We start from the raw sequence: 24,948 nt of genomic DNA on the forward strand, positions 1-24,948 counted from the left end.
ACAAAGCAGTCCTACAAACAACCAAGCACCCTGCTAAAGACACCCATTGTTTATCTTTAACTCTTGTCTTACCATTCATCACGAGTGAGAAAACCACTTATCAGGCAAGGCAAAAATGCACAAAACAAGAAATGATGCAAAAGATTATTTTAATCTCAGCGAAAAGTTAAGCAGAAATTTAACAATCTAACATTATAACTCCATTGTGCAACTACAGTTCCTCATTCTAGATTCCCCAAACAAGGGAACCATCCTCTTAGAATCCAACTTATCAAGTGCCTTAAGAATTTTATATGTTTCAATGAAATCACACTTCATTCTTCTAAAATCTAGGGAATATAGGCCTAGTCTATTTAATATCTCTGCATAGAACAATCCCCTCATCCCAGGAATCAGTCTAGTGAACCTTTGGTGCACATCCTCCAACTGTATTCTTCCTAAGGTAAGGAGACATAGGGCAGAGTTTTCCAGTAGACATGCAGGGGGGGGACGCAACACACCAACGCATAAAATGACACGCAATGATGTTGGGCGTGCGTCCCAACGCCATTGCGATACATTGTTCACCGGGTGCACACCGGAGTCGGCTGCATACTCGCCGAAATATAAACGGCCTATTAAGGACATTAAGTAATCAATTGAGCCACTTGACAATGCTGCCTGTCCAACCTTAAGGTTGGAGGGCAGGCAGAAAGCCCAAGCAGCCTTCATGTTTTTCAGGAAGCCTCATCCACGAGTGGGATGAGGTTTCCTGAAGCTTTTATTAAATAAATAAATGAATTTTCATAAATATAAAAACATGTCCCCACTCATGTGACACAGCTTAAATACATTTAAACACATGTTTAAATACATTGTTAAATCAATTCTTTAATTATTTAAATATCCAGTCAATCTCCCTGAGGCACGGATGCGCTCTTTCATGAGCATGCTCAAAAGACCGCTGGCCCCGACTCTCCCCACTTCCCCCCCCGTCCGCACAGGTTGCAATGAACGCTACTGGCCGCGTATTACGCTGGGTGGGCCTTAATTGCCCGGCCCGTGTAAAATGGCGGTGCTGAGCCGATCGCGGGTGGCGATCGGCTCCGTGCCCATGCCTGCCCGCTTCCAGCCAGCCTACCCACCATAGGAAAAATCCTGACCATAGATTCTACACAATACTCCAGATGTGATCACACCAAAGCCTTATACAATTGCAGAAAGACTTCTTCACCCTTATACTTCAATCTCTTTGTAATAAAGGTGAACATACCATTTATCTTCCTAATGGCTTGCTGTACCTGAATTTTAACTTTCTGAGAATCATATGCATTGACATCCAAGTGCCTCTGAATACCTGTACTAACTTTTCCTAGTCTCTCACTTTAAAAAAATATTTGCTTTTCTATTTTTCCTTCCAAAGTGGATAACTTCACACTTCCCCATATTATATTCAATCCACCATGTTCTTGCCCATTCACTTAACCTGTCTATATTCCTTTGCAACTAGTTTGCACCCTTCTCACAGCTTACTTTTTGCCTAGCTTTATATCAGCAGCAAATTTGGATACATTACACCTAGTTCACTCATCCAAGTCATTGACATAGATTGTAAATATCGGAAGCCAAAAAGATGCTTGCTGTACACTGCTAGTTATAGCTTGTGAACCTGAAAACGATACATTTATTTGTATTCACTGGGCTTGATTTTACCAGCCCTCCGGAGACAGGTTGGGAGGTGCTGAAACCTGAAAACAGAAAGGAAATGCAATGATTGGAGTGCCCATTGTCTTCCTGCTGCCATGTCATTTTGCCAGCACTTCTCACTGACTGGCCCTGGCACCCCCTGACCCACATACTTGGGTGTGAGAGCATGTCCATCACTGCAACTTCCACTTCGAATTGCAGTCCCAGCAGTGGCCACCGCTCCCGTGGCACTGCTGAGGCTGCTGAAATGTTGTTCCTCTGATTGGCTGGCAGCTATTGAGAAGGGTGGGCGGTCGTCCTTAATTGGATTAATAGGGATAATTAATTGGCTGCCACTGACACGATGCAGCTCCAGGTCCCACTGACATCCAAATTGCTCAGAAAGAGTTACATCTTCTTACTCAGAAAGAGTGACCTACAAAGTGAGGCTGACACCATCCCCACAGTGCATTTGGGTTCCTTGGTCAGACCCCTGCCACCAGCATTAAATTCAGCTCTCTGTTTTCTGCCCATTAACTATTCCTCAGTCCTTGCTAATAAATTTTCTCCAACTCCATGAACCCTAATTTTATGTAATTACCTCTTGCCTTATTGAATGTTTTTTGAAAATTCAAGTATATTGGCCAGGATCTTCCAAGCAGCAGCAATGATCTTTGAATTGCTGCTTCATTCAGAAACCAGCCCCCCTCCCCAACACCGCCCCCCCCCCCCCCCCCACCCCACCTGAACCCAGACCCCTCCCCTCACTCGATACTGCTGCACATTTCTACTCGGACCTTCCGAGCCCGGCTTTCACAGAGAAACACAGCGCAGCATCCCTCTGGGAACTCCATCAGAGCGGATTAGATTTTGGGGAAGACAGCAGAAGCCCCCTTCTTATGGCACTTGCTGCTGTATGGTAAGTTTAAAGGTCCAGTTTGAATGCTTGCGAATGGGTGAGTGGATCAATGGTAAATGAGTGAATGGGTAGGTCAGTAGGATGGCGCGTTGGTAGGTGGATGCATTGGGTAGTTGGGTGAGGTGGTAGGTGGGTGAGATAGGTAAGTAGGTGGGTGGCTATGGTGGGTTAGCTGGTAAGGTGGGTAAGGGGGTAGGGGTAGATGGTTGGTCACTGAGGTGGCAGGTGGATGAGGCAGGTAAGTGAATAGGTGGGTAAGTGGGTAAATTGATAAATGGGAAGGTGTGTTAGTGGGTTGGTGAGTAAGAGAATAAATAAATAGATAAGTGGGTAGGTGGGTAGGTGGATAAGATGGTAGGTTGGTGAGGTGGATAGGTGGTAGGTGAGTGAGATGGGTAGGTGGGTAAGGTTGGTGAGGTCATAGAGGGTGAGGTCATAGCTGGGCAAGGTCAGAAAATGGATAAGGTGGGTAAGTGGCCAATGTGGGTAAAGTGATAAAGTGGGTAAGTGGGTAGGTGGGTGAGGTGATAGGTGGGTGGTGTGGGTAAATGAGTAGATGTGTGAGGTGGGTTGGCAAGTGAGGCGGTAGGTGGGTGAGGTGATTGGTGGGTCGGGGGTTGTCAGGTCTGGTTGGCGGGGGGGATTATCAGGTGGTCAGGAGTAGTCAGGCCGGGTTGTGAGTGCGATTAGGTCTGGTCGGTGGGGTGGTCAGGTCTGGTCGGAGTTAGTTTAGTGGTTGGAGTGGCATAGTCAGGTCAGGGGTAGTGGGGTCGGGGGTGTCATTGGGTCGAGTCAGGGTGGTAGTCAAGTGGTCAGGGAGTTTAGGTGGGTCAAGGGGATAGGCAGACAGGGTCGGAGGAGTAGTCAGGTGGTCATGGTGGGTAGTCGGGTCGGGGGAGTAGTCGGTTTGGGTCGGGGGGGTGGTTGGGTAGGGAGGGTAGTTGGGTGGTTGGGAGGGCTGATTGGGGATGGTGGGGAGGTAGTTGGGTCAGGTCAGATCAGCTTCTGGGGGGTAGTCAGGGGTTGGGGGTAATCAGGGGGTCAGGGAGTGATTGGGGGTGTCAGTTCTGTAGTGAATGTCTCTGTCTCTGAGTTAGAGTTGGAGACTAGTTTTGATCTGTCTAACATTTCCTGGGTAACTACCCAGGTTAAGTCCCAAGGGACAGTCCCAAGTCTCCAACTCTAACTCAGAGGCAGAGGCATTTGCTGAGGGTCCCGGGGAGTTGAAACTTCCAGGGCAATTCTCACATAAGCTTTAAAATTCCAAAGAGTCCCGACGCACATCTCAGTCATAAGTCCAGTCTCCGATCATCCAGAGACTGGAAGATTTAGCCCATTACATCTACTTGCTTCCCCATTATCCACTCTGCTATTTGCAACTTCAAAAACCTCTAACAGATTTATCAAAATTAGGTTTCCCTTTCATGCTGACTTTGCCTAATCATATTTCAGTTCTCTAAGTGTTCTATTGCCATGTCCCTAATAATAGATTCTAGCACTTGCCCTAATGCTACAAGTAGAGAGAGATCTATCAGAGAGTGGCGGAAGATGTTGAGTGGATGGAAATACATTTGTTGAGGGTAACTATGAGGGATAGGTGTTCCATTGCATTAAGGTGAGGGTGGGTGTCAGTGGTGGATGGTCAGATGGGGACATGAGGGGGAGCTCAGACAGAAAGGGAATAGAACACCTGAAAGTTAAGAACAAAAACAGAATTACCTGGAAAAACTCAGCAGGTCTGGCAGCATCGGCGGAGAAGAAAAGAGTTGACGTTTCGAGTCCTCATGACCCTTCAACAGAATTAGGTGAATCCAAGGAAGGGGTGAAATATTGAAAATTTTACAGGGGTATCCTCAATGGCTAGGGAACTGAGTTTGTGGTGCAGACAGAAGACAATGGCTTCAGTCTTCCTGAAATTTAATTAGAAGAAATTTTTGCTCACCCAGTACTGGATGTCTGATAAAGAGTCTGATCATTTAGCGACAGTGGAAGGGTTGAGAGAGCTGATGATGAGGTAGAAATGGGTATCATTAGCTTGTGAAAACTGATGCTATGCTTTAGGATGATGTCGCTGAGGGGCAACATGTAGATGAGAAATAGGATGGGTCCAAGGATAGATTGTTTGGGAACACCAGAGGGAGCTTAGCAGGAATGGGAAGAGAAGTCATTGATGGTGATTCTCTGGCTGCAATTATAAAGTTAAGAAACTAGGTGACTGCAGTCCCACCCATCTGGATGTAAGTGGAGAGGCTTTGGGGAATGATGGCATCATCAACTGTGTCAAAGGCTGAAAACAGGTCAAGAAGGCCGAGGAGGGATAGTTTACCTTTTGTCATCGTCACATAGTATATCATTTGTGACTTTGATAAGACTTGTTTTAGAACAGTGGCAGAGGTGGAATCCTAATTGGAGGGATTCAAAACATAGAGCTCTGGGAAAAAAAATTATTTCAAAAACAGTTAGATGCTGTGATAAAGACACTGTTGTTTTTTTCTAAATAGGCTAAATGGCTGTCCTCAGTAAAAATTATGTTACGATCCTGATTATTTTCCAGTGATTCCTACTGGAAAAATATATGGATGCCAGTTGAGGACAGAGTTAGGATCTCCCTATGGTTGAATAATGCACAGACACTCATTCTCTGGGCTCACACACGAAGAAGAATTATCTGTGTAATGTACTAGGCAGCCAGCAAACCTCATTTGTCCTTCAGTACTTTTGATAGTGAGGGGGGAAGTTATATATAAAAAAAACATTGTTGTTGAAAGGAATTTGACCGCAATATGCACAATAGCTAGAAGGAACTCTTAAGTTAGAAAAGCATTTCTTACGTGTTAGTCAGTCCAAAGGCTAAATCCAACATGTCCATTTCTTCATCTGAGATCTCATCCAAATTTTCAAAAATCTCCTTGTCAAAGATTACATGGCATGTTGAACAAGCCAGGGTTCCTTCACAGGCACCTGCAGTAACAACAAAAGTTAGATTTCCTTTGCATTCCTACCTTCTCTCTTGAAGGCTCTGATCTTGCTAAGGTATAGTTCCACAGGCACTGGCAGCCCCCCTGTATCTCTCCAAGGTGACATTAATTCCTCCATGATCCTAAGCAATGAATGTCAGCAAGTTATTTAATCATGGAGAACATTATAGTCAAGCCTGATCATGCCTCACTTGATATCCACACAAGGTTACTTTGCAACACTGAATAGACATCAGAAGGTGGTCCCTGGCTAATGTTTTGAGGGCTATGTGTGCTGTTTAATTGCTGCAATTTAGTTTTTTTTTTACATCTGTTTCCATTTGGAGCTGTTGCTTGGATCATATCCAAGTTTATCTGGTAAGAAGCCATGCCAGAAACTAGGAAGCTTGATAGCTCAATTCTAACTCTCTGTTGAGGATGGTTGTTGGGTGATTAAAATAAGAAATTGCCTATGCAGGGGGCAGAGAGGGGAAATCAACAAGGTTTTTGCACAGAGAATGATTAACCACTGAAATGGTATTCCAGGTAGAGCGGTAAAATCATTTAATGGGCTGTTTTGGGAAGTAAATTAGATGGGCTGAAATATCTCCTTAATTTGTATGTTTCCTTCTGATGTGCACCATGGTAGGGTGTCTGGTGGGATTCACTACTGCAGTTCAAGCAGGAAGAATAGCTACTGAGGCAAGGTACTAGAGGATGATTGTTGTCTGTGGAATCATATCTCAACAGAAGAGAAAACTGTATGAAGTACTGTTTTGAAAACTACAAACACAACTTAGTCCATTGACTATCTGAAATAAAATGAGATTGGTATTCTGAATTTTTGACACTCACCAAATCCATCAATATCTAAGTTATGATTGACCACAACATCAAGCAGACTTTCACCCTCCTTTGCCACTGCTGTTAATTTTTCATTTCCGCGATTGATGAAGTGCACTATCACTTTTTCATCTGACCTGCTGAAGAATTAAACAAGAAAGCAGTTAAACCTCCAGTTAAACCAAAGCTAAATGTTGTGCTCAACAATTAATTTAAATTCTTTAATTACAGGGAACATGATACAGTATGGGACAAGAAAAGCACATTCACTCCATCAAGCCTATTCTTCCTGTAAGATAATAGCCATAGTCCACAAAAAGGCATAGCATCTCTCTCCAATTAGAGAAAGACAATTGGTTATATATAGTTTGAGGGGCACCATTCTGCAAGCGTAGGGCAAAGCAAGCAGGCAGGCCTCCATGAATTACCACAGCCAGTACAGGGATTGAACCTGCACTATTGGCATCATTCTGTATCACTCTAACCATCTAGCCAACTGAGCTAACTGACAACCCCCTCCCTCTCCCCCTCCCCCGCCCTCACCATCCCCTTTGTTTTTTTTTCTGTAGTCCTTGCACAATCTTTGGGCATAAATAGTGAATCCCAAGACACCCCTGATATTGGGCCTGAGAACTCACTAACATCAAGACAATGAGGTGCTAAGAATGTTACAGCACTCCTCAGGTAAGTGAGGATCGGGTCAAGAGGATCGGTGCCTAGAAGGCAGAACTTGGAGACCAGGAGGAGATAGATCAAGTGTCAGTGGTGGGAGAGTTAGATAGGGTTGGTAGAGTAGTAACCAGGCTAGAAATCTGCCCAGAGGGAAAGAGATCAGGTAGGGGTGAGGATTGCTGTGTGGTGGGGAGGAGGGGGAGGGACTAATGGTAGAAATCAGCAGAGGAAATGGGTGAAGTGTACAGTCATCAGCAACAGTACATAATCTTAGGGGGTCAAGAGGAATACTCTTGCTACTCCTGGCTTCACATTTAAGTAAGTGACTTAACTTCTTTGTGACAGGCGACCCCTAGGGCTGTTTTATTTGAGTGCAGCCCACAATGGCTGGTCAACAGGCTATTATATCATGGGGGTCATTGCCACCAAAACTGATCCTTTTCTTACCTAGTGTCTGTATATGTGTACCTTTTAGCTGTATTACTGGATAGTGACCAGGAAAAGGCCCCACTAATTTTCCCGCTCGGAACAGGAGTGCTAGACAAAGTGCAGTTGTTAGGTATTTTTACTCTAAATATTTTTCTTTGCCTCAACATCTGAGACCATTCTTTTAGACAATCCCTCCTGCCTATGACCTAGAGTGTCCCTTTACCTACTTAACAAATGTGAATATAATTTGTCATGAGGTCAAATAGAATCCTAGATACAGTAGTTTTTTTTAATTCTTTCATGGGTTGTGGGCTTCACTAACAAGGTCAACATTTATTGCTCATCCCTAATTGCCCTTGAGAAGGCTATTGATTATATCACATGATTGACTTTAATAGACCATTTCTTAAAGGCTATAGACTGCTGGACAGACTTATTAACTAATAAATGGACAAGTGACCAGATCAATAGTACACATTAGAATTACAGGAGATAGGGGCCTAAATATTCCTCCATGAAAGGTAGACTTAATAGCAAACAGCACTTCTGCTGCATTAAAGTGCAATACTAATCTTTACATTTTTTTTTTGTTGACCATCCAGTCTGGCCTATCGGATGACTTTAGACAGAATGCTCAAATTGAATGAAGCAGGAGAAATTAGATTGGAATGAACTAAATTCAAGTATGTCTCCTAAGGTTAAAAAGAGCTGCCAATCAAATGAAAATTAACAAAATATTTAAGATGCTTGATTTTAAATCCAGTGCTTTTAGGTGCTTGGCTAGACTCAAGCTCTATATTCTAGGACTACCCTATCAAAACAAGTTAGCCCATTTCCAGCTGGTGAATTTGGTTATTGCCTAATCTGTACCATGATGGACAGAAATAAACTAATGCAAATTATACATTTTTGTCACAGCAATGCCACACTTATCCCCCAGATGAGACCAGTCACCTACACAGAGATTGGGAAATTAGCCTGGAATCTTCCAGTTTGTATGGATTAGTAGAACAGTATATAGACCCTACAGGGGGATTACTGTTGAGTGTAGTAAAGGTAATGTCAAGTGTTGCACAAGGGCAGGCTTATGTGACAAAGCTAAGAATCATCAGTGTAAGAACAACATGTAACTCTTTATCATGGTGGAATTTGTGGTATATTTTGAAGTTTGTCCTTGTGTCCTGGTAAGTTTCACATCAAAACTATGACTTACAATCTTTAAAGCAATGCGTTGATTATATGCAAGGTTGCCTGTAAGATATGTTGGTGATACATGTCAAATTTGGCCAGGAAAAACATAGTCAAGGAATTGTGCCATGATCATTATGTCCTTCATATATAAGTTAACATCAGATTGACAAAAGTAGGTTAGAAGATACTGCCGTTTAAACTGTGTTCAATAATAACTGATTCATACAGCAGTTTGATTTTTATTGTGTTAGATTCCATCTACCCGAAGCTAGTGTTGTCTTGCTGAAGTATAATACAGTGGGTGCTGGGCGCTAGCACTGGGCACCCTCTAGTACACTACCAAAGTGGCCATTGTTCAAACTGATGCAGGAAAGTGAATGTTGGTAGGTAGAAATTGAGCAAATAATCTAGGCTAACTTCAGTGCAGAGTAAGGAAATCTTATTATATCAGAGGTATCAAGTTTTGAATGAGATGTTAAACCAAAGTCTAATTTGCTTGTTCTGGTGCTTTAAGTGGGCATTAAAAATATCATAGCAGAAGGGCAGAGAGCTCCTCTGAGGTCCTGGCTAATATGTCACCTTCAACCAACATCACCAGAAAAACAGAATAATTGGACATTCATGCCATTGATGCTTGTGGAACCATAACAGAACGATGTTGTTGCAGAATGACAACCACATTTGGTTACATTGCATTAGTCATTGTACTTCAAAGAAATCCATTGTATGCAAAGTCATTTCTAAGAAGCATGAAAATGTGTGAAATGAATGTAAATCTGTCTTTATTTTCCCTTAGCTATGAAAGTTTGCAAAATACCATTTGTAAGCACTTCTGATAAGTTACAAGTCATTAATTGATTCCATCTTAATGATATTCATCAGTATAGTTACATAGATCAAAATATAAAGTTTTCTCTACCTCTGGAACTCCTTACAGTGCTCAGATGACAATTTAAATTACACCCTGTAAGTGCACAAATTTGTAAGGCTTGTTATGTAATGTTAATGTTTTGCCAAATTACTTTTGTGCATAGGAGAAATGCATGAACACCAGGAGGTACCCCAAAGGTGTGTGTCCCCACCACCACCGCACCCCCCCCCCACCTCCACCACCCCAACAGTCCCCATGTAAGGATTGCATGGCAATTTCCTGGGAAGTTCACATTTTTGCTGAGCAATTGCCCTGCACTGGGGACCATCCGACACTTAAATCGCATACTTCTGATAGCTCCAGCTGTCTTACAGGAATAGTTACCCAGGAAAAGTTAGAAGGATTAAAACCACTTCTTATTCCTGAGTAATTATAATACTGATCCCCTCCCCCCTCCAACTACACACCCCACTGGACAACCTGATCCCCCGACTTCCAACCCTCCCCCAACTACCCTCCTGAGATCCCCCAACAGGAACCCAACTACCCTCCTCCACCAAACTGCCCCCACACCCTTGACTACGCCCCATTTCCCAGACTCCCTCCCAACCCCCGACTAATCCCCACACAGCCCCAATTAACCCCATAAACCTCCCGGCTACCCCCACCCCATGGTCACACACATTAAGTCCCAAGTACCCCCAGCCCCCCAATCCCCCAACTATCCTCCCTACTCTGACTACCCCGACACACCAACTACCCACCTGACCCCCTGACTACCCCACCCACCCTGACCACCCTCCAAGCCCACAACAACTACCCATCACCTCCATCTGCACCCCCACCCCAACTACCCTCCCAACTCCCGACCTCCCCGCCCTATTACCTTCCTGACAACCCCCATCTACACCCACACCCCTTGACTACCCCTCTAACTCCCCAACTACCCTTCCGAACTTCTGACTACCTCCCCTGACTACACCCCAAACCCCTGACTAACCTCCTGACCACCTGACTACCCCCTGACACCCCAAGTACCCCCATCACTCCGACTATCGCCCACTGACCCTCCCATCGACCAAACAACCCCCCGTGACCACCTAACCAGTCCCCCCAACCACCTGCCCCCCCCACCCCACTGATGATTCCCCCCAACTGACCATCTGACAACACCCCACTGATCCGCACCAGCCCCACAGGTCACCCCCCCTTTGATCACATGACCCCTCCAAGAGACTGCCCAACACCCCTCCCACTGATCACCATCCCCCCCACTGGCCATCTGACAATCCCACCCCATCCTACCCACTTACCTTACACACTTACCTTCTCTCTGGCCTCTCAAAATGGCTGAACCTTTAAACATACCTAATTTATGGCAGCTAGTACCATAAGAAAGGTGGTATGACTGCCTTTCCCCATGACTCTCCTGCGCTTGACTGAAGGCCACAGGAACCCACAGCACTGCACTATTCTCCCCCAAACCCAATCGGAAGGTCGGGTGAGGAATGTGCAGTGCGTTTCAGCGTAAGTAAAAAGGAGCGGAGTGGCCATCTGACTGTGATTGCTACTCCACGGAAGTTCTGGCCCATTATATCAAAGAGAAAAATACAAAGTAATTAAACTGGAACAGCTAAAAGTAACCAAGGTGAACATTTTTTTTAAAGCAGGCACTTGGTTTTACAAATCACTAAAGTTGCACTCTATTAATGATTTCTTGGATTGCCACAATAAAATTGCTAGTCCTATAGCTCAAACAAAATTTTCAAAAAAAATCTATTAGCTCTATGATACACATGACCCACTGAATTATTTCCAAAATAAACATCTGGGAAAATTCTATCTGATATACATTTCCCTAAGGCATCTTCCTTATTCCATTCTGGATTCCAATTACATCTCTGATCCAGGAGCCGCAGAACACATTTGGGCACATTTAACAAGAACTAGGTCCCAAGCGTCACCAGGAAATCTTTTCCTTTGCATTAGAGAGAGTAGACATGGTAGGAGTGCTGTATGTGTGTTCATCAATGGCACTTATAAATATAAATTATATTCTCTCAAATTTAATGAGCAAAATAAACAACGTCAGCAACAACAACTTGCATTTACACAGCACCTTTAACATAGAAAGAAGTCCCAAGGTGCTTCATAGAGGCATAATGAGACAAAATGGACACTGACACGAAGAAGGAAATATTGAGGGGAAGCCAAAAGCTTGGCCAAAGGTCTGGGGTTTAAAGAAGAAGAGGGTGCTGTGGAGATAGAGGAGTTTAGAAAGGGAACCCCAAGACGTGGGGTATAGATGGCTGAGGCATGGCCACAAATACTCGGTTGATGGGGCAATGGTGGGAAGAAGAGAATGTACAAAATTGCAGAGACAGAGGGATGGAGAGTTCAGGGCCTAGGGTTTGCAAGACTATAGGGCTATAGAGATAGGAAATATTAAGATATTGAGGAGCTAGAAATAGGAGGATAAGAATCTAAAATTTTAAGAACTTGGGGACCAGGAACCAATGTAGGCCAGTAAGGAGCAGGAGTGGTGGATGAGCAGGAATTGGTTGGAATAAAATATGAGCAGCACAAGTCCAGATTTTCATTCCCAGGTCAGGTGCACAGAGACAGCGGAATTTCCAGCTCCACAAACCCAACTATTAAAAGTGTCTTCCTGGACATCAGACTTTCAGTCTGGAGGGTGCAGGCTAGAATAATAGTTGGGGTGGTGACCTGGGAAGAAGTGAGGAGACTGCTGGGTGTGGAGGCAGAAGTCCTGCCTTGGGATTCCTGCACTGTGTTTAAAATAAAAAAAGATGAAAGCATCCTTCCAATCCTCATCCCCACACCCCACACTCTCCCCATGCCCTGTCCATGCCACCTCATGGCCCCTCAAGGCCCTATGCTGCCCTTTACCCACTCCTATGGTCCCTCATAGACCCTATACCACCATGCCCCTCTACCTCCCCCCATGGTCCCTTTTACCCATGCCACCCTATGCCCCTCTACCAACTCATGCCCCCCACTCATCCACATTGTGCTTACTAGACCCTATGCCAACTTGGTGCTAATTCATGCCAAGCCAACTCTTGCTCCCATCCACCACCCTTGCCCTTACCCCCTCCATGCCAGCTCACCTAGTATCCACCATGGCCAAACCTCAGGAGCCACGCTGACATAAAATAAAGCTATGTGTTGATAACATCACTATTTAAAGAAGCACTCATTGATTAAAAAAAATTCAATACAAAATCATTCAATACACTGAAATTCCTTCAACTAATCTCTTATGAAAACAAATAACCATTCAATCAAGCCACTCACTTAACATGTGCCTCATTGTGATAACATTAGTTTGTAAACTTAGTCATTACAGCACAAACCCTATAATGATGATCCTCAGGCTTATGTCAACAGACAGAATTAAATAACAAGCACTGATTTTTTTGAACTCCACACTTTTAAAAAAAATTAAAGCCCAGCAGAACTAAATCCCTTGACAGCTTTGAAAGTTAGAAACATAGAAACATGGGAAAAAGGAGCAAGAGTAGGTCATTCAGCCCTTCGAGCCTGCTCCATCATTCAATATTATCATGGCTGATCCTCTATCTCAACTCCATACTCATGCTCTTTGATGCCATTTGATGCCTTTAGACTCCATCTCCAACAAGAGAGAATCTAACCATTGCCCCTTGACATTCAACGGCATTACCATCGCTGAATCCCCCACTATCAACAACCTGGGGGTTTACCATCGACCAGAAACTGGACTAGCCATATAAATACTGTTGTTACAAGAGCATGTCAGAGGCTAGGAATCCAGCAGTGAGTAACTCACCTCCTAACTCCCCAAAGCCTGTCCACCATCTACTAAGGCACAAGTCAGGAGTGTGATGGAATACTCTCACCTTGCTGGATGAGTGTAGCTCTAACAACACTCAAGAAGCTTGACAGCATCCTGAAGAAAGCAGCCCGCTTGATTGGCACCCTTTCCACAAACATTCACACTCTCCACCACCAACGCACAATGGCAGCAGTGTGTATCATCCATAAGATGCACAGCAGAAATACACCAAGGCTCCTTAGACAACACTTCCAAACCCATGACCGCTACCATTTAGAAGGACAAGGACAACAGATACATGAGAATACCACCAGCTGGAAGTTCCCCTTCAAAGCACTCACTGTCCTGACTTGGAAATATATCACCATTCCTTCATTGTTGCTGGGTCAAAATCCTGGAACTCCCTACCTAACAGCACTATGGATGTACCTATACCATGGACTGCAGCGGTTCAAGAAGGCAGCTCACCACCACCTTCTCAAGGGCTATTAGGAATGGGCAATAAATGCTGGCCTAGCCAACAAAGCCCACACCCCTTGAATGAATTTTTAAAACTCTAGAAATCTATCTATTTCCTTCTTAAATATATTCAGTGACCTGGCTTCCATAGCCCTCTGTATTAGAGAATTCAACAGGTTCACCAACCTCTGAGTGAAGAAGTTTCTCCGCATCTCAGTCCTAAATGGTGTATCCCGTATCCTGAGGTTGTGACCTTTTGTTCTAGACTCTCCCAGCCAGGGAAACATCATCCCTGCATCCAGTCTGTCCAGCCTTGTCAGATGTTATACATGTCAATAAGATCCCCTCTCATTCTTCTAAACTCCAGTGAATGCAGGTCTAGTTGACCCAATTTCCCCTCATACGACAATCCTGCCATCCCAGGAATCAGTCTGGCGAACCTTTGCTGCACTCCGTCTATGGCAAGTATGTCCTTTCTTAGGTAAGGAGACCAAAACTACACACAATACACCAGGTGTGGTCTCACAAATGACCTGTACAGCTGCAGTAAGACATCCTTGCCCTTGTACTCAAGTCCTCTCACAAGGAAGGCCAAAATACCATTTGCCTTCTTAACTGTTTGCTGCACCTGCATGCTTGCTTTCAGCGGTTGGTGTACAAGGACACCCAGGTCCCTTAGTACATTGACATTTCCTAATCTATTACCATGTAAATAATACTCTGCCATTCTGTTATCCACATTATATTGCATCTGTCATGTATTTGCCCACTCAATCAACTTGCCTAAATTGCTTTGAAGCCTCTTAATATCCTCCTCACCATCCACATTCCCACCTAGTTTTGACAATTCCAAAGGGTTTATGCACTTTTACACATAGTCAAGACGACTCTTAATAATCCCAAAGGATGCCTTACCTCTCCTGAAAGGTTTCTTACCTATCCAAAGGTGCATTACCTCTCCCCAAAGTTGCCTCAGGAACATGTCGAAGGGTACCTTATCTCTCCAAAAAGGTATCCTGGCTATCCAAACAAATCCACCAAGTTCAGATCAGCTCTTACTTGGTCTAATCTGCACATGCCAAGTTTCACACTCCTGGTTTACCAAAATCCCACTTCAGTGGAGACAGCCAGTGATTTAAATGGCCAGCTACCTCCGTAAACTGCGCATTTGTAAAACGTGTTCAAAGGTGGATCTTAGAATTTTTGGTCTTTCTGCTATTTGCATCACAACAGAGAGCCTCTTTGAATGGCAAAAATCTGGACAGATTATAGTATGAGCTAAAGTTTATGCACCATGAAGAAAATGGGCTCGGAGAATGGAAGGCTATCCAGGTGAGTATTGGAAAAATCAAGCTGAATGCAACATGGTTCAGAGTTTCAGCAGCAGATGGGCTCAGGCAGAGTGGAGGTGGGTGATGTTATGATCATGGAAATAAGTGGCCTTTGTAATGGAGCATATATGGGATCAGAAGGTTAGCTCATGATCGAATAGGAGACTGAAATCACAAATGGTGTTAGACTATGGCCATGGAGATAGATGGAATCAGTGGCAAGGGTGTAGAAGTTGTTGTAGGGGAAAAAGACAATGGCTTCAGTTTTCTCAATATTTAGCTGGAGGAAATTGTAACTCATCTAAGACTGGGTATTGGACAAGCAGCCTGCAGCTAACCAAATGGAGAGGCTTTGTACAATAGACAACTGAGGTGAGGATGAACGGTATTATGTAATTACTCCAATAAAACATAAGATGCATTAGTCTACTGTTCCTTCTAATTACGTTTTACTTACATATAGGTAGGGGACCAAAGAACCCATTTCTACATCTGCAACTGGAAGTTCAAGTTGCTTAATGTTTTTGCAGTTTGGATTAGTTTCATTTTCAATGAGTTATTGATTTAGCTCAGCACCTTGTACCAAAGAATTTTTAAATTTGTTCTCAGGATGTATGCAACCCAGGAAAACCCAGATTTATTTCCCATTACTAACAACTGAGTGGCTGGCTCAGATACTTCAGAGGGTAATAAGAGGCAATCACATTGTGGAACTAGATGACAAAATGATCAGGTTTTATTATAAAAAGAAAGACATGCATTTAGGTACACCTTTCATGCCCTCAGAAAATCACAAAACCCTTTATAGCGAATGACATACTTTTGAAGTGATGTAATATAATTCAATTTAAACTCACAGGCCTGGATGTTCGTGGAGTTGTGGAGACTCCAAAGACTTTTAAAATGGCTGACAGGAGCCGGAAGTCCTGCCCTCATTTCTGACAGATCCCATTTTCACTGGTATGAACAAGGCGGGGGTGGGGTGTGACTCATACATGAAGGAAACCCAAACTCAGCAGGGCTATTTGAACTCAGTGCTGAGTTCAAACAGACCCCATTTTCACAGTAGCAAAGTCTTTAAACTGCAGTGTAGAAGTTGTGAACTTTTTGAGTAGTTACAAAAGTGGATAAAGTCTGTACCACTGTCAAGCCGTCAAGTTTCTAAATCCCCAGCCCTTTAAATTATTAAAAAATATGCTGCCTGTGTCAGTGAGGGTTGAAAAAATCTGGTCTAACAGCTATAATAGCTGATTGATGACATTACCCCAAGGACTATCATTATATCATTATTAATGCTTGGCTGCTTTCCACAAGCTATCATTCTCAGTAGAAAATTGACAGATCAAAAGAGATATCAATGGATTAGCTGCCTCTGATGTGGGGTTATGAATACATATATTTATTTTTATAAGGGATTGCGTAGTTGAGGAGATTCCAATGTTTTCAATGGGTTTTTAAGAATGGGAGTTTTTTTTTACTATAGTAAAGGCTGTAATAGATATTTAGAGCTTTATTTTATTTTATCTCATCATGGCTTCTGAGGTCTTCCTATGGTAGATACTGGGTGAGTTGGCATGGAGGGTGTAAGGGCAAAGGTTGATGGGTTGGCATGAGTTGGAGTGGGGGTATGAGGGGCATTGGAGATTGGGTGGGGAGGCAGGGATGAAGCCTTGGGATTGGGTGGAGGCTGAGGGCATGTGAGGGGGTGAGAAAAGGGAGGGCTAGTAGGCTTAATATTTAATAAAACAACTGGGGTAGGGTCACAGAAAACTGATGCAGGCCTTTTAAACAGCCCATTTTGGCACTCGGCAGCCCATAATGATGCCTCCAATATGCATCTGGGGTCGGCAGGCACACTCCATTCTGCATTCATACCCCTACCCGGAGGGAAGATCCTCCCATTCATGGGAGAGTCTCTCCTGAGGCGGGCACAGTGAGCCAGGAGATATCAAACTACCTGGCTCAGGAGCAAAAATCCGGCTGCAATCTCTATCAACCATATTGCTATTTCAGTGTATACAGTATGATCTGGCTTTGATACAAATTACACTTACTCATAACTCACAGCATACATGCACACTGTTAGTTATTATACTTTGACAGCCACCTTCTCAAACACATCACAGAATGCTCATTAAGACACACAGCAGTAGTCAACAGATTGCCACCAGAGTAGAAGCATCAGTCTGCAAGCCCTTCTCCCCCATCTCTTGAAGAGAGGCTCATGCAGTGAAGAGAAGGTGTCAAGTGGCTACTGTCGATGTTGGAGGAGATTCCATGCACAGTTTCTTTAATCCTCTTTGTCTCTTCTGAATTCTCCGTCACCCCTCACACTCTGCATGACAGGGCGTAGATGCTTTCAATATTCACATTTTACTCTCTCCTCTCTCACATATAACATGCTAACCCTTGTCCCTCTCATTTCAGCTGCTGAGAATGTCAATGCTACTCATCAGGAAGCAATGTTGTAAAAAATGCTTCATTACTTGATCTAACTCTTGCCAGCAGCGGTTCACATACTGTCAGCAAGCAGGCTTTAGAGGCTAGATTAGAGGAAGGATTTGCACATGCTGATTCACTGCAAAAGCTAAGGCAGGGGCCTAACCAATTGTACATTGCAGGAGTGGAACCCCTATTGATTGATAAGGATGTTAGGCTGATTAATGGGAGTATGTGGTCAATGGCACTTTGCACGATGATGAAGTCTGCCATGCAGACTAAACCTTGTGCTCTTTCATCCTTTCTCATTCTACCAATAAGAATGCTGGTGTAAGTGCTTCTGCTGGTGTGGTGAGGCTCTGTGTCTGCCCTGATATATCGGTGCACTGCAAACTGGGATATGTTGCTAACATCGCCTGTTACAGCCAAAAATGAGGTCAAAACATAAGATTATGAGCAACTATGACCTCGTACTGTGTCTGATTCAGATCATTGTCGCACTGTGTCTGATTCAGATCCGTGTCACACTGTGTCTGATTCAGACACAGCGTGACATGGAACTGAATCAGACACAGTGCACCACGGATCTGAATCAGACACAGTATGACACGGATCTGAATCAGACCTTGACAGCCATAGGTGGTGCTGCCCATGCCTTGGTTTGAGGCTAAAGTTGTGGATGTAGCAGGTGACATTACTAGGTCACAGTCCCATCAGTAAAGTGACGAGGCCACTACATTGCTCCACAGTTAAGCTGAGGTAGGAAAAGTGACCACTGAAGACCCATATGGCCTCCTGTTCCAAGCCCTGCTCCTATTTCTTTGGGTAGCTTCTCCAGATCCGTGATGCATACCTTGCATTTCCCCCTTTTCCTCTATTCCCAAAGGCAATCTTTCCAGATCATCCATGCCTATAGCTAGACTATTTGTAAAGCAAGATGAAAGACGAGTGCAAAAAAGTGAACTTTCAAGAATGATGGAGCATAGTTGAAAATGCCTATGAATCAAACCAGAGGCAGAAATCCTAAACCAGCATCTAGTCCGCAAGTACTGCAACATCTCATTAAATGGTGCTGTCGAGGGGCCCTTTCATGCTGGTTAGCATCGAGTTGTGCTGAATAGTTAGCATGCAGTCAATGAAGTGCTAGGGTGGTCCAAAATGGAAATTGGATTCTACAAGAAGTGTAGACCTCAAACCTTCATTTATTAATTTCTATTTAGAAGGGTGCCGGTGTGCACTCCTGCCATAGCTGCTATCTCCTTTACGGCAGGCACTGCTTCTCCGGCCTCCATATTGGGAACTTAGCTATACAACCCGATTATTAGGCTGAAATCCAAGCATGGGACATGGTTTGGGTCTGATGTTTACTTTGCTGCTGATGATAATTTATTAAAAGCTTAAGTAACCTGATTTATTAATGGGGTACAAAAGTAAGTGAGACAGAAAGAAGCTGCATTTTCTTTGCTTCTATCACATTTTCAAAATATCTGGATGTGTTACACAGTCTATGAATTACTTTTGAGGCGTCAGGTGGACTTTTCCCAGAATTGCACCAGTGTGGTAGTGGGTGGGTAAAATGGAGTCCTACCCGCCGATGAAAATGGCTGGTTTTCACACCGTATCATCCCCCACCCACCTTATTATTTATTCACTTCCGCAAAACAGGCTGTTTCCATGGCGAGCGGGCTTTCATTCGCCCGCTCGCCATCGCCCCAATGTTGCACCATGTCGCCCGCCATCTTTAAAAGCGTTCCAGCAAAGCGTTCATTGCCTCCACTCACCACTGCTGCCCAGGAGACATGCCAGCAAAGGAAAAAAAGACTGCAGCCCCCCACTTCAACAACAGGCCCCTCGAGTGACTGCTGGATGCTGTGGAGGCCCGCCAGGATGTGCTCTACCCGCGCTCCGGCTGCAGGGTGGGCAGCAAAGTCACCAACCCGACTTGGGAGGCGGTGGCAGCGGTGATCAGCGCAAATGCCCGGCAGAGGAGGACAGCCACTGAGTGCTGCAAAAGGTTGAATGATCTCCTCTGTTCCATCAGGGTAAGTCATTCTTTTTCAACACTCCCAATTCACACACTCACAAACCCACCATACATCCACAGGGCCCTCACTCACTGCCAGTGCAAGGGACATCACCATTCACTCTTTCATACACACCTGCATTGTTCTCAGCCTGTGTGGGACCACTCACCACCCACACAGTCCAGGTATACTTATCATCTGGCTCGGCAAGCTTCCTGATACAGTTTACCCTCTCTATCCATGCAGGACAAACTGGGACACAACAGGAGGGAAAGGACGCAGACAGGTGGAGGGATACTGGAACTCAAAGTTCTGACAGAATTCAAAAACAGCCATCCAGCTGGCCGGTGATGATTGGGATCTTTCCTGTGCTGGCGGTGAGGTCAGCACTGCTCTACCAAGTGAGGATCCAGCAGTGCAACATCCATCAGACAACCACACTGTGAGTGATGTGTCTTCTTTCACAGGCCACTGCCAGGCACTAATAATCTCCCTTTGCTTTCGCAGGCACATTTGCCAAACAACTGACAGAGTCCATGACCCAGAGCCTCCAGTCAAGCCCTGAAGAAACCTCTGAACAGGAACCTGAGGCGCCTCCCTGAAGACCCGTCACATTGCTCACCCACACACTCCACCAGAGCAAAGACACACCTCAGTGAGACCTAGCTTTAGAGTAGCCTCGGGATCACAACCTGGTGAGCATGTTGCACTTTTTGATCCACAGTTGGCAGAGGCAGGGACTTCCAAGGTCCCCAGCACTTGAAGGATTGCTGGAGGCCAGAACATTGCTGAGTCTGAGTCAGATGACGAGCCTCTGGACTCATGTCACAGTTGCTGCTGCTGCAAAGACAAGCTCAGGAACATCAGGGAGGGATGTTCACTGCACTCTTCAGATTGCAAGGAACAATAGAGGACTCCTCCTGTCTTCAGGCTGAGGTGATAGCGCCGGCATTGCAACGCAACGAGGTCAACACTGGCAGGTTGGCAGCTGCCATGGAGACCTTGGTCCAGGATGTCACTCCTGCATTGCTGCGCGGGCTTAACTCCATCGCTGATGCCATAGTTGGCCTCCAACATTGTGTACGTGAAAGGGTTCTGGGCAGCTCAATCTTGCTCCAGTTACCCCTTCCGCTCATGGAGTCAGCCAGGGGCCGTCGTGCACCCACAGGGAGGAGGAACAGCAGGTGCACATTCCGGGACCATCCACACAGGTGACTACAGGAGTGACCAGCCCCTCTGAAAATCCCCTCTTCCTGTGACCTCTGCAGCTCCAGCTTTATAGGCCGAGGAGGGTGCCACTGCCACACAGCAGGACCCCAAAAGCAGGCCGGGGCCTCCAAGCCTCGGCCCTCCAGAGGACACCTGCCAAAGTCATCACAGACAGAGCGTCACAGTCAGCAGGCTGCCTCCACCTCTGCTGTGAATGCCCGGGGAGCATCAAGACGTAGAAACAGGATTAGGAAAGATAGGTAAAAGTAGTTGCACAGTCTGGCCATGGGCTCTGTTCACTATTGTCAATAAACTCCTAAGAATGTCTCCCTGCTTGTGGCTCCTTGTTCTGATAAGCAGTGTTCGTGTCACTCAGATGTGAAACCTTTCTGCACAAGATAAAGGGCAGGTGTCTCAGTCCAGGGCCTCTTCCCTGTGCTCTGTGCAGCTTTCAGACCACAGTGATGGTCCAGCCTCAGTCCCTGGAAACATTACTGATGCCTGCACCTCGGCAGTGCTGGTCATTGCTGCCAGAATGTAGTGGGCAGGTGCCACAAAGTTCCCTCACTTTCCCTGTGTGCTCTCAGCACATTTAAGGTGGGGCTGGCTCCCTTCACACCAGCATTTGCGACCAGTGATGCTGTGCACCAGCTCCTGAAGGGCTGAGGTGCTGAAGACAGACACAGCATCAGATGCGTATAAAGTTTCATGGCTGCGTCTCTGAGATGGCCCTGATCATGGAGCGCAAGCGAGCTGCCCTCGGCCAGACAGGAGTCAGACATTCTCAGAGACTATGTGAAGATCTATGGAGTTTCCTCACTGCATGTTGCCATCATCCTCTTGCGATCGAGCCTCCACTGCATCTCATGACAGGAGCATTCTTACAGAGGGTATTGGCGCTGCCATAAGGCTGGTCCAGGCACCGAAACTGCACCTTCAGCATCCCGATGTTCTGCTCCACCAAGTTGCGAGCTGCTGCATGAGCCGCATTATACCATCACTCTGCTGCAGTCTGAGGCCGCCGCACGAGTGTCATCAGCCACGGCCTCTGCAGGTAGCCCCTGTCCCCAAGGAGCCATCTCTGCAGCCTCTGTGGACCTGAAACACTGTAGGTATCTGCGAACAACTCAGGATGTAGGCGTTGTGCACACTGCCTGGAAACCATGCGCATACCTGCAGGATGCGTTTCTGGTGGTCACATACCAGCTGCACGTTCAGTGAGTGGAAGCCCTTGTGGTTGATGAAGTCCACTGGGTGTAGTGATAGAGACCTGAGTGCCCATGAATGCAGTCAATCACACCCTGCACCTGTGGGAATCCTAAAATCAGGGTGAATCCAATAACCCTTGCATCCTGGCTGTCCCGGTCCCAGACGAAATGCACAAAGTTGTGTGTCATGCAGAAGGTGGCATCTGTGACCTCATTGATGCATTTGTGGGTGGCGGATTGTGGAATCCCACAGGGGGTCACCTGTGGAGCCCTGAAAGGAGCCACTGGTGTAGAAATTGAGCGCCGCAGTCACTTTCACAGATACTGGCAGTGAATGCCCTCCATATCCCATTGGAGTGAATTCCTGCAGTAAGTGGTAGATGTGAGACACCAGGTCCAGAGACAAGAGCAGTCGTTGGTGACACTGGTTCTCAGTCATCTGCAGGAATGGCAGGCAGCGTCTATAGACACTGGGTCGCAAGGCGCTGACCAGCCACAGCTCACTGTCACTCCTAGGCTGCGTGTGCGAGAGCCCCTGCCGCCCCTTCTTCATGAGGTTGCTGTTCCTGCTTTTGCATGGCCAGAAGCCTCAGTCGCTCTCTCCTCAGTCTTCTACAGTCTCTGTAGGCCATCAGGCACACAGCTAGGTCACCAGGATCCATGATCTTGACATGGTCCTCCTGCAGCATGAAAGAGAGAGAGGTGGTTTACATGGCTGTACTTAGCACCTTTCCTGGACCTGTGTGACTGCCTCTTTACACTTCCTGGAGAGTGTTGGTCACCCCTCGGAAGTCCAGAGATGAATGCGCTGCACGGCTGCCCTGTCAACCTGCGACATGGGGGACACTGGTCCAAACCGGGAAGCTGAGATTGTAAGGGGCTGTGAGTGCCTCCAGCAGTGACTGCTACATGACCAGCATTGGCGAGGAGATTGTATGTGTGCAGTCCAATTGGTCTGCGATCCAATAAAGTGATGGCGGACTCGAAGTCTGTGCCAGGCGTAGGGTGGGGGGCAGGCGGGTAAGGTATGGAGTGCTTGGTGGCCCTTTGGTGCCTCTGCATTGCTTGCATGGGTGGGCAGGCTAGGAGCCCGACTCCAATCATATCACTGTGGCTGAGCCTGATCTGTCTCAATTACAGAGGCTCGGTCAGTTTATACAGGTGTCCCTAATGCGTGGCCACTTCCCTCGCTTACCCTGACCCCCACCTTGATTGCCTGTGCACAGGATTCAGCGCCAGGGCAGCACTTTACCCCACCCCAACAACGGTCGCCTCCGAGGCTGGCCAGCACATGCCCCCCGGACACACCCCCTCCCCTCAGCTGTCTCCTCCGAGGCTGGACAGCACTTGCCCCCTTCCTCACCAGTCATCTCCAGGGCCAGGCATCAGTTGCCCCGGTGCCCTTGAGGTTTGTAAGCAACAGGCGAGCTGTGGAGAACGCTGCTGCTTACTCACCTCAGTTCCCCCAAAGTGAAGGCCACCAAGTGCATGTCGCCTGCGTGCTGTTGTGAAACACATCGGCGTGCTTTCCCGCCAGCTTAGATGGACAATATTGTGGGGTTTGAAGAGCCTGGCGGGATAGCCTTTTAATTATAAGCTAATGTATTAAAATTAGCTCCCTGCTGACCGATGGAGGGAAAAGCGGCCTGCCACTGGTGGGCTGAGCGGGCGATTGCGACCTGCGTTCACGCTGTTGTGAAGCAGGTTGCGCTATATTTTCTGCGCATGCCACCTAACACACCCGCTGCCAGCGGGTTCAGGAAATTTCACCCATTGTCACTGTTGTATGGGGCTGTTGACAATTTGCCTACAGCAAAGAAATTAAATGATCAGAGAATCTGTTTTTTGATGATATTGATTGAGGATTGGGTATTAACAGGAGCACCTGGATAAGTTTCTCCCATTCAAATAGTGCTCAGGAATCCTTTACATTCACCTGTATGTGACATGGGTCTGAAAAATAATGCTTCTGAAAATTCAGCACTCCTTCATTACTGTACATCACAAAAAACAAGAGGATTGTCCAGTCCAAAGTGAACGGCTGATAAGCAGACCCTTCAACCCTGCAACATGACCCCCCAATCTCCACGCCAGCGCTTAATACCAGACCCTGCGTCACACAGCCTGTCCTGGGGCAGAACTTTCACCCCGATGTGGGAATGGGAATGAAGGCGCATTGGCACATCATTTCTCACTGCTGGCCGGCGTGCCAATTCACCAGCACCATCCTGAGCCTAAGTAATTTCCCTGGAGACAGAACACCTGCCTGCCTGCAAGCTTGTTAATATATAATTAAGTGGCCAATTAAGGCCCACGATCAGAGGCTAACTGGAAAAATTCCAGTCAGCCTGCCGGCCGGCTGCAGCACGAAAGCACAGCATCTGCCTGAAGGTGGCTTCTCAACAGCAGAGTCTGCTGGAAAAGCAACTGAAACTTTGCCTCACCTGTTGGCCTCGGATACAGTTGACAAGCTGAAGAATCTTTTCTGTTGGTTCACAGCAGGCTGACGAGCTTCAACTCTTTTAACTGCCGAAGCTCTGAAATACCATGCTCTCCCACGAAGCAAACTACGAAGGGATTGTAACTTGAAAACACCACGAACCGTCATCATGCTGACAAGTGTTGCAGAGTTTGCTGCTGCTGTAGTTGCCTCGGTGTGGATCCTTTCACTTGTGACTCGTTACGGTTGCAGACAGGCTTACATAATAATGTTGAAAAAGGTGGGGCTGGAACACTTGGATTTGTCCCAAGGTTAGAAAGTGTTGAAATTGAAATAGTTTTGCTCTTATCTTGCTGTCATTCTATGCTGCTGCCAAAGTCAGATAAGTAAAAAGAAGAATACACTGAATGCTGTAAATCTGAAATGGAAATGGAAAATGTTAGACACGCACTA

General features: G+C 46.0%; 1 protein-coding gene across 1 annotated transcript in view; it reads right to left on the reverse strand.

The window, feature by feature from the left end:
• Positions 1-24,733, reverse strand: part of fdx1b (ferredoxin 1b) — a 35,537-nt gene extending 10,804 nt beyond the window's left edge. Inside the window, exons 1-3 of the mRNA XM_041195944.1 lie at positions 24,500-24,733; positions 6,397-6,524; positions 5,416-5,545 (exon numbers count right to left, since the gene is read on the reverse strand). Of these exons, the coding sequence (XP_041051878.1) occupies positions 5,416-5,545; positions 6,397-6,524; positions 24,500-24,666 (425 nt within the window). The 5' untranslated portion in view covers positions 24,667-24,733. The remainder of the gene's footprint in view (positions 1-5,415; positions 5,546-6,396; positions 6,525-24,499) is intronic.
• Between the last annotated feature and the right edge of the window lie 215 nt (positions 24,734-24,948).

This window comes from Carcharodon carcharias, chromosome 9, assembly GCF_017639515.1.
Source record: "Carcharodon carcharias isolate sCarCar2 chromosome 9, sCarCar2.pri, whole genome shotgun sequence".
NCBI lineage: Eukaryota > Metazoa > Chordata > Chondrichthyes > Lamniformes > Lamnidae > Carcharodon > Carcharodon carcharias.